At 39.1% G+C, this 11,079-nt stretch overlaps 1 protein-coding gene across 2 annotated transcripts in view; it reads left to right on the forward strand.

Annotated features, from left to right (window-relative positions):
* The window catches only part of BMPR2 (bone morphogenetic protein receptor type 2), a 209,081-nt gene extending 198,777 nt beyond the window's left edge, over positions 1-10,304 (forward strand). The window contains exons 12-13 of one of the 2 annotated variants that reach the window (XM_023219105.2): positions 1,957-3,236; positions 7,160-10,299. In XM_023219105.2, coding sequence (XP_023074873.1) covers positions 1,957-3,236; positions 7,160-7,407 — 1,528 coding nt within the window. In that variant the 3' untranslated portion in view covers positions 7,408-10,299. Of the gene's footprint in view, positions 1-1,956; positions 3,237-7,156 lie in introns of both variants that reach the window. The other variant, XM_023219097.2, reaches the window with a different exon arrangement.
* Positions 10,305-11,079: the final 775 nt, after the last annotated feature.

Below are 11,079 nucleotides of genomic sequence, written 5' to 3' on the forward strand. Positions count from 1 at the left end.
TTCCTATCTAATGCTCTTTCTTATAGAGTATACTACTACTACTTTTACATGAAAGCAATTCAAAGGTCTTTCTAGTCCATCATTAATATTATTTTACAAGACTTTTTCTTTGCTAGAACTATAATTTTTGGTTCTAAATAAAAAGGCTTTTAAAAAATTCCTACAATTTGGAACTTTCTACGTCTGTATTTCTTTGTTCCATGTTTGGGGTAAAAAAGCCTTTCTATGACTGTCATTTTGTCTAATACATGTTTAAAACTTTCAGAAAGGCATCCAGGAAAGGGTTACTGGAGAAGATTGAAATAAAAATAAACTCGATTCTTGAAACTTTTTTTTTTTTCTGTGTGGTTTTTGGGGGTTTTTTTTTTGTTTATTTGTTTGTTTGTTTTTTTATTGTTGTTTGTTTGTTTTTTGGAAACTGAGTCTTACTCTGTCCCCCAGGCTGGAGTGCAGTGGCATGATCCTGGCTCACTGCAACCTCTGCCTCCTGGGTTCAAGCGATTCTCCTGCCTCAGCCTCCCAAGTAGCTGAGATTACAGGCATGAGCCACCATCCCCAGCTAATTTTGTATATTTATTAGAGACTGGGTTTCACCATGTTAGCCAGGCTGGTCTCAAACTCCCGACCTCTGGTGATCTACCTGCCTTGGCCTCCCAAAGTACTGGAGATTATAGGCGACAGGTGTGAGCCACTGCGCCCGGCCTATTTTCTGTTGTTCTAATTTGTGAAAGCCATTTGTATTAGCCATAGATCAAAAATTTGGTTTGCACTACTTTTGTATAGGTCAAATTAGTTTCGGTTATACACTCTTATACCTTATATATCAGTAAATCAAGGAAGTTAGACACTGGCAATTCTAATTGTACATTTTTTCACTTTACACATACCTGAGGACTGTCTTCTGCTTTCATCTCCCCTCATCTCTGTATTTCCCATGTCCTTTAGTATGATGTTTATACCTCTCTCAAAAGTCAGCTAAAGCTTTTATTTTGAATGCTTTCATACTTTTCTTCAATGGTAAGAAAAAAAACCCTTGATGGCCCATCTTGATTGGGCCATTTTTTGCCTCCTGTGTCATTCAGCTCAACCTTCTGCATGCATCTTCTCATCTCCAGTCTCTACTAATAATTTCCCCAAAATTATAATTCATCCCATAGTTACTGTAAGTTTTATTTTACTGAATCTTACCCTCCATGTCTCCTTAGCTTTCTTTTCTTGTACTGTATAACAACTTTTTCTTCTTTTTTTCCTGTCATCTCCCTTATAAATAACGATCATTCCCAAGGAATGACAATGACAGCAAAGAACCCATGATAACTGGAGAGCAATTCTGAATCTTTGATCCTTTATTTGAACATCATATTCTGCCTTATACCTTAGGCTCAAGGACTTTTACTGATATGACTCAGACTATCCCAGAAAGATATGCGCCATTACTAGGGTGTGCTTCTTAATGGAGGCCTTTGGAACAACCTAAAAGCTTATATTCTTTCTACCATTTGCCCATTGGAACTTAACTGGTAACATACCTTTTGAGTAGGCACCATGCATCTAGAATTATGGAAGCACAGAAAACATATACCATGGTTCTTCCTCTCAAAAAACATAATATCTGGTTATATGAATATACATTTCATAAATATATATTTAATGATGTTACACAACTATAGGGGAGATTTTTAAATTAACTCTTATAAACCAAAATAATAAACATTTATAAAAATTATATCTGATCCACATACATTTTTCAGTAGGCTTAATTCATGTATAACTAACACTTATCAAGTTATTAATTGACACTTGATTATTTGATTAGACTTTTTAACCTTTAGGAAAATATATGTTTGGAAGAAAATGAAAAACAACTCAGACTTTAAAATCAGAGGTATCAAACTTGGAGAGGCAATTTATCATAAATGTACATTCTCAATGTGATACTTTTTTTCTTTCTTTAAGCAACCTGTCACATAATAGGCGTGTGCCAAAAATTGGTCCTTATCCAGATTATTCTTCCTCCTCATACATTGAAGACTCTATCCATCATACCGACAGCATCGTGAAGAATATTTCCTCTGAGCATTCTATGTCCAGCACACCTTTGACTATAGGGGAAAAAAACCGAAATTCGATTAACTATGAACGACAGCAAGCACAAGCTCGAATACCCAGCCCTGAAACAAGTGTCACCAGCCTCTCCACCAACACAACAACCACAAACACCACAGGCCTCACACCAAGTACTGGCATGACTACTATATCTGAGATGCCATACCCAGATGAAACAAATCTACATGCCACAAATGTTGCACAGTCAATTGGGCCAACCCCTGTCTGCCTACAGCTGACAGAAGAAGACTTGGAGACCAACAAGCTAGACCCAAAAGAAGTTGATAAGAACCTCAAGGAAAGCTCTGATGAGAATCTCATGGAGCACTCTCTTAAACAGTTCAGTGGGCCAGACCCACTGAGCAGTACTAGTTCTAGCTTGCTTTACCCACTCATAAAACTTGCAGTAGAAGCAACTGGACAGCAGGACTTCACACAGGCTGCAAATGGCCAAGCTTGTTTAATTCCTGATGTTCTGCCTACTCAGATCTATCCTCTCCCCAAGCAACAGAACCTTCCCAAGAGACCTACTAGTTTGCCTTTGAACACCAAAAATTCAACAAAGGAGCCCCGGCTAAAATTTGGTAGCAAGCACAAATCAAACTTGAAACAAGTCGAAACTGGAGTTGCCAAGATGAATACAATCAATGCAGCAGAACCTCATGTGGTGACAGTCACCATGAATGGTGTGGCAGGTAGAAACCACAGTGTTAACTCCCATGCTGCCACAACCCAATATGCCAATGGGACAGTACCATCTGGCCAAACAACCAACATAGTGACACATAGGGCCCAAGAAATGTTGCAGAATCAGTTTATCGCTGAGGATACCCGGCTGAATATTAATTCCAGTCCTGATGAGCATGAGCCTTTACTGAGACGAGAGCAACAAGCTGGCCATGATGAAGGTGTTCTGGATCGTCTTGTGGACAGGAGGGAACGACCACTAGAAGGTGGCCGAACTAATTCCAATAACAACAACAGCAATCCATGTTCAGAACAAGATGTTCTTACACAGGGTGTTCCAAGCACAGTAGCAGATCCTGGGCCATCAAAGCCCAGAAGAGCACAGAGGCCTAATTCTCTGGATCTTTCAGCCACAAATGTCCTGGATGGCAGCAGTATACAGAGTAAGTGGAGGGATCATATAATCTCTCCTGTGTGTCTTTTGGGGCCATTTAAATAACTATTTAGATCAACTAATAGATATATTTCAACTAGTGATTATTTACCTTTGCCACTTTGTAAATGATCCATTTGAGGCCTGGAGCAGTGGCTCACACCTGTAATCCTAGCACTTTGGGAGGCCAAGGGAGGTGGATCACCTGAGGTCAGGAGTTCAAGACCAACCTGGCCAACATGGCAAAACCCCATCTCTACAAAAACACAAAAATTAGCCAGATGTGGTGGTGTGCACCTGTAATCCCAGCCGAGATCATGACACTTCACTCTAGCCTGGGCAAAAAAGCGAAGCTCCATCTCAATAATGAAATAAAATAAAATAAGCCATTTGGGCCAGGCATGGTGGCTCATGCCTATAATCCTAGCACTTCGTGAGGCCGGGGCAGGTGGATCACCTGAGGTCAGGAGTTCGAGACCAGCCTGACCAACATGGTGAAACCCCATCTCTACTAATGCAAAAATGGCCAGGCACAGTGGCTCATGCCTGTAACCCCCAGCACTTTGGGAGGCTGAGGCAGGTGGATCACGAGGTCAGGAGTTCAAGATCAGCCTGGCCAAGATGGTAAAACCCCCATCTCTACTAAAAATACAAAAAATTAGCCGGGTGTGGTGGTAGACACCTGTAATCCCAGCTACTCAGGAGGCTGAGGCAGAGAATTGCTTGAACCCAGGAGGTGGAGGTTGCAGTGAGCCAAGATTGCACCACTGCACTCCAGCCTGGGCGACAGAGCAAAACTCTGTCTCAAAAAAAAAAAAAAAAAAAGCAAAAATTAGCTGGGTGTGGTGGTGCAAACCTGTAATCCCAGCTACTTGGAAGGCTGAGGCAGGAGAATCGCCTGAACCCAGGAGGCGGAGGTTGCAGTGAGCCGAGATCGTGCCATTGTACTCCAGCCTGGGCAGCAAGAGCGAAACTCCATCTCAGGAAAAAAAAAAAAAAAATAAGCCATTTGGTTGGGCCTCAAAGGTAATTAGACTATTGTCAAGAAAAAAGTAATATTTTTGTCATTGATAATTAAAAAGTCAGTGTCACAATAGTCAGAATAATTGCCCAATTTAATATGTGCTTTATGTGGCTGCTGCTTTATAATGCAACTCACATACTTTCTATGAAAAGTTGAAATTAAGTAAATTCCAGTTCAAGAGCTCCAAGTAATGTTATACCAGTATAACCTTTGAAACATTTTATTGCACATATTAATATTGATTACGTCTGCATTTAGGTTTTATTAAACTAACCTTAATAAATCTTTTTTTTTTTTTTTTTTTTTTTTGAGACAGAGTCTCGCTCTGTCGCCCAAGCTGGAGTGCAGTGGCCGGATCTCAGCTCACTGCAAGCTGCGCCTCCCAGGTTTACGCCATTCTCCGGCCTCAGCCTCCCAAGTAGCTGGGACTACAGGCACCTGCCGCCACACCCGGCTAATTTTTTATGTTTTTAGTAGAGATGGGGTTTCACCATGTCAGCCAGGATGGTCTTGATCTCCCGACCTTGTGATCCACCCACCTCGGCCTCCCAAAGTGCTGAAATTACAGGCGTGAGCCACCATGCCTGGCTATACCTTAATAAATCTTAAAGATCCAGAGAAATTTCAGAAAAATTACTATAAAGAAACTGTAGGCTGGGCACTGTGGCTCACACCTGTAATCCTAGTGCTGTGGAAGACTGAGGTGGGTGGATCACTTGAGGCCAGGAGTTCAAGACTAGCCTGGGCAACATAGCAAAACCCAATCTCTACAAAAAATTTAAAACTTAGTTTGGTGTGGTGGTGAGCGCCTGTAGTTCTAGCTACTTGGGAGGCTGAGGCAGGAGGATCACTTGAGCCCAGGTGTTCAAGACTGTAGTCGGCCATAATCACACCACTGTACTTCAGCCTGTACAAGAGAGGGAGACTCTGAGAAACAAAACAAACAAAAAAAACTGTAAGATTCTTCTTAGTTTCTTAGTATCATCTTTTTCAAGAGTTGTGTATTGAGTCTCTCACATACCTATACTTTTTTTTTTTTTTTTTTTTGAGACAAGTTCTCATTGTTGCCTAGGCTGAAGTGCAGTGGCAAGATCATGGCTCACTGCAGCCTCAACCTCCCAGGCTCAGGTCATCCTCCTGCCTCAGCCTCCCAAGTAGCTGGGACTCCATACCTATACCATGGTACTATGAGCCCTGTAGCATCTTAAATAACTTAAATTGATGTTTGATTTCTTGCCCTAAAGGGATTGCAACACAAAACAGGGGAGCTCACCAAAATCTGTAAGTTATTGTTATACACAATGATTTATTTTAATTAATTAATTTTTTTTTTTTTTTGAGACAGAGTCTTACTCTGTAATCCAGGCTGGATCATGCAATGGCATAAACTCAGCTCACTGCAACCTCTGTCTCCCAGGTTCAAGCGATTCTCTTGCCTCAGCCTCCTGAGTAGCTGGGATTACAGACATGCGCCACCATGCCCTGCTAATTTTTGTGTTTTAGTAAAGGAAGGGTTTCGCCATGTTGGCCAGGCTGGTCTCGAACGCCTGACCTGAGGTGATCCACCCACCTTGGTCTCCCACAGTGCTGGGATTACAGGCGTGAGCCACTGCGCTCAGCCGATTTCTTTTTTAGACTAAGGCATTTATGAAATAAAAGTTATGTTTTATTATTCTCTAGGGCTACAAAATGGGTTTGAAAGAAGGATACAGGTTTCAAAAAACTATCAGTAAAATATAGCCCCTTGCTTGAGTGGCTTATATTATAGACCAGTTGACAGACCCTTATTGCAGGACTCTGAGTCAGTAAGACATCTTGTCAGATAGGCCAGGCGTGGTGGCTCATGCCTGTAATCCCAGCACTTTGGGAGGCTGAGGCGGGCGGATCACCTGAGGTCGGGAGTTCGAGACCAACCTGACCAACATGGAGAAACCCCATCTCTACTAAAAATACATAATTAGCCAGGCATGATGGTGCATGCCTGTAATCCCAGCTACTTGGGAGGCTGAGGCAGGAGATTCACTTGAACCCGGGAGGCGGAGGTTGCGGTGATCTGAGATCATGCCATTGCACTCCAGCCTGGCAACAAGAGTGAAACTCCGTCTCAAAAAAAAAAAAAAATCTTGTCAGATATAGGAAAAGGAAATTACTAGAATATTTGTACTCTAATATTTCTGTCATTCTTCCGAAAAATATTGTATGCCAGGTGCTTTTAAAGTTTGATCCAGGCCGGGCATGGTGGCTCACACCTATAACCTGAGCACTTAGGAAGGCTGAGTCGGGCACATTGCTTGAGCTCAGGAGTTCAAGACCACCCTCGACAAGATGGTGAAACCCCCCGTCTCTACTAAAATACAAAAAAATTAGCTGGGCATGGTGGCATGCACCTGTAGTCCCAGTTACTCTAGAGGCTGAGGCATGAGAATCGCTTGAGCCTGGGAGACAGAGGTTGCAGTGAGTCAGGATCATGCCACTGCACTCCAACCTGGGCTACAGAGTAAGACTCAGTCCCAAAAAAAAATTTTCTTTTGATCCACCTTGAGCATTAAATACAATGATTAAATACATTTTACCAAGTTAAGATCTCTACCAAAACCAGAAGATTTGAGAATACAGCTGAGAACTTTAAGTGTTCTCCTCTGATTGTGTGTGTGTGTGTGTGTGTGTGTGTTTATCCTTGACTTATAGAATAAGTCAATCAGTTATTAAAACATTTAGGTTAAACAGTCTCAAAAATAAGTTGGTTAAGCTTTGCCTAGAAAAACATTGCCTGGCATTATGAATTTCAAGAAATGTTCATTAGCACCCTCCTGAGACATTGGTTTGACCTTTTCTTGAGTTACATCCTTCACCCTTTATTTCTTAAGTCTGTTAAATAGTTCATTTTTCTGCCCTTTTATTTTCAGTAGGTGAGTCAACACAAGATGGCAAATCAGGATCAGGTGAAAAGATCAAGAAACGTGTGAAAACTCCCTATTCTCTTAAGCGGTGGCGCCCCTCCACCTGGGTCATCTCCACTGAATCACTGGACTGTGAAGTCAACAATAATGGCAGTAACAGGGCAGTTCATTCCAAATCCAGCACTGCTGTTTACCTTGCAGAAGGAGGCACTGCCACAACCATGGTGTCTAAAGATATAGGAATGAACTGTCTGTGAAATGTTTTCAAGCCTATGGAGTGAAATTATTTTTTGCATCATTTAAACATGCAGAAGATGTTTAAAAAAAAAAAAACTGCTTTATCCTCCTGTCAGCACCCCCCTCCCACCCCTGCAACAAGGACTTGCTTTAAATAGATTTCAGCTATGCAGAAAAATTTAGCTTATGCTTCCATATTTTTAAATTTTGTTTTTTAAGTTTTGCACTTTTGTTTAGTCTCGCTAAAGTTATATTTGTCTGTTATGACCACAGAGTTATATGTGTGTGTATCAAAAGTGGTCTCAAAATATTTTTTTAAGAAAAAAAGCAAAAACAATGTATTGCTTATAATCAGTTTGGACCAGTTTCTTAAGGTCATTAAAACAGAAGCAAATTAAGACAGGTTTGACTGCAGTGGTATCTGGTAATCCATGTTTTATTTCTGGGCACAAGCTAGTTTTTATGTTGATACGTTCCTGAACATATTATCTTGTTGGACATCTTTTTTCTTGTGTTTTGTTTGAATGTGCAATAGTTGATAGGCCACAAATAAGCTTTCTTGTAAGCTCTCTTCCTAACAGGGCACATATTCTTCCATAATATAAACACTTTTCTGCCCCATCTCCCATACTTTTGAAGGTCAGTTCTATGACAGTGAATTTTGCACAGGAGAAGCAGCTACCTGATTTCTTACTTTCTCTCTCCTTATCATGGAGAATACAGAAAAGAAACATTGTCTGAAAGGGCTCTAAAGAAGGAACTACCAAAACCTGATTTGAAATGCCATTTCTTTTAACCTTCCAAATCCTGAATGTTTCCTTCCAGGCATTTTAATAAACTTACTTGCTTCTGGTTTTGGGAGTTCGTAAGAGAGACTAGAACAAAGTACAGGACATCAAATATTAGCCATTTCCCATTTTATTTTATTTTTCTATGTATGTTCATGTTCCATGTTCATTTATTTAAGAATACATTTTTATTGGTAAGCTTATAGAGCTATACTTATGGAATTTTTAAGTAGGAAAATAAATGGTTAAGACAAAATAGTGTTATAGCTTTCATTCTCTGAATAGGCCATCTTTGACTCATAAAATTACACTTACTGTTTATTATAACTTCAGAAGTAATTTATAGTTCTGAACCTATAGTATCTTTTACCCTGTTCCCAAGCGAAGACTGGTGACTATCTGAAAATTATTCCTCTTCCCATGACCTAAAACACTGTGAGGAAAAATCATTCAAGTGGCATGCCAAGTCCCCATGAAGGAAGGGCTGCTATCAAACCTAACTTTTTTGAGCAGACTGAGACTAAACTTCTCTCTTTTCAAAATTGTGTTATCTTCCTTAATCCTATTTTCATAATTTTTACTTTTGCCAGTTTTTCACATTATCTTTGATATGTGAGCAACATTTATTATTTACATTAGAGTATACCTTTTAATAATAACATGACTTGAAATCATGTTATTTTTAAAAGCCTCCTTTGCTTCTTTCATTACTTAAAATCTTCTCTAAAACAAACTGCATTTTTTTTAATAAAGCACTTTCTGTCAAATAATGGACTTTTTTCTAAACAAATTATTTTCTATTAATTTACAAACTGATGATTTCACTTTTTAAATTTTTTTTTTGATTATCAGAGTACTTAGTAAATGTTACATAGTTAAGTTCTAAGATAGTTCCAGGGATTAAAAGGTTAAGAGGAAAACACAAATCACCAAATTTCTGATTTATGTTTTTATCTCCTGAACAGTATTTTTTCACTCATATTCCTCTATCTCATCACTTAGCTAAAGACAGCCTAAATTTCCCAATTTTCTGTCATTTGTGATTTACTTGTATATAAGCCTTCTCATTTGCCATGTGCTGTGATCTTACAAGTTAGATGTTACTGTACCTACCATTTATTCAGCTGGATTGCTGAACACTGTTCTGGATTCTTAGAATTAAGATTATCTTGTTAGTGCCCAAGATTTCCACACTTTGTGTTTTATTGGCCCTTCTCTTGATTCAGCACCTTAACGGATTTTCAGTCTTACGGCACATAATTTTTTTCACAGTTATTGGTCTATTAGCAAACTATTTGTATCTTTCCTAGTACATTTTCACTTAGTTCTCTTGCCTTTAAATACCTTTCACATGCATTTTAGGATATTCTTTTCAAATATTTGTAGGACAACTTTGAATCAAAATAAATTATATTCCTTCTCCAGTTTGAAACATTGAGGGTAAATAACCATTTGAGGTTTAACTGATTTTTTCCTGCCACAAGAGTGATCTTACATTCTGCTATATTTGTATTTGGGCCAGTTGATTGTAGGTTTTCCAACATTTTTTAATATTGGGAAAATTATAATAAAATGCTTTAAAAATTAATATGCCAGATTAAAATAACTGAATAGTTTATTTCATTCAAGCATGTTTAAAACAAATAATTTCGTTTCACCAGTTTTTCTTAGTAAACTCCTGAAAAAGTAGGAAAGGTGGAAAGTATATATTATTTTAATAAATTTTAAATTAAATTGTACATCAAACTGTTAAAATCTGTAATATACAAGCAAGCAAAATTAAGTTAATTACTTATATGCTAATACTCATCTGATAATAAATGTTTCTTAAAGTTGACATTTAACTGCTATCACAAAATTTTATATGTAGAAAAGCAGGTCTTTTGAATAAAAGATCATTCAACTAAAAATATTAAAATTTATTTCACTGGATGGTAATGTAACCTTAAAAGCATCATAATAGGTAAAGTCTAATATTAGTTCCCTTAACAAAATCCTAACTGTATACTAGAATTAGGTCACTGAAAGAACTTGATTTGAATTACATTTAGACAAAAATTACTTAATTGTAAATTCTTAAAACTTTCCAAATGCATAATTGGCAAAAAAAAAAAAAAAAAAAAACCACTGTTACCAGTGTAGGAAGTTACAAGAAGGCACATACTGAATGCTGAAATATACATATGCTATTTCTTTTAAACTTCAGAGCAACCATATGAGCATTGTAATTAATATTCCCATTTTACAGATGAGGAAATTGAAGCTAAGAGAAATTAAGTAATATGCCCAAGGTCCATATCTAGTAATAGACAAAGCTGGGATTTCAGTCTATCTCTACCTCTCTCCACATCTCTTTCATCCATACCACACTGCCTATATGCCATATGACAGGATGTGTAATGGGCTAACATTTATTTTAAAAATTCAGGCCGGGTGCAGTGGCTTACGCCTATAATCCCAGCACTTTGAGAGGCCGAGCCGGGTGGATCACAAGGTCAGGAGTTCAAGACCAGCCTGGCCAAGATGGTGAAACTCTATCTCTACTACAAATATTTTTTAAAAATTAGCCAAGCATAGCTGGCCGGGCGCGGTGGCTCAAGCCTGTAATCCCAGCACTTTGGGAGGCCGAGACGGGTGGATCACAAGGTCAGGAGATCGAGACCATCCTGGCTAACACGGTGAAACCCCGTCTCTACTAAAAAATACGAAAAACTAGCCGGGTGAGGTGGCGGGCGCCTGTAGTCCCAGCTACTCGGGAGGCTGCGGCAGGAGAATGGCGTGAACCTGGAAGGCGGAGTTGCAGTGAGCTGAGATCCGGCCACTGTGCTCCAGCCTGGGCGACAGAGCCAGACTCTCCGTCTCAAAAAAAAAAAGAAAAAAAATCAGCCAAGCATGGTAGTGGGC

This window comes from Piliocolobus tephrosceles, chromosome 11 (genome assembly GCF_002776525.5).
Source record: "Piliocolobus tephrosceles isolate RC106 chromosome 11, ASM277652v3, whole genome shotgun sequence".
In the NCBI taxonomy this organism is placed as follows: domain Eukaryota; kingdom Metazoa; phylum Chordata; class Mammalia; order Primates; family Cercopithecidae; genus Piliocolobus; species Piliocolobus tephrosceles.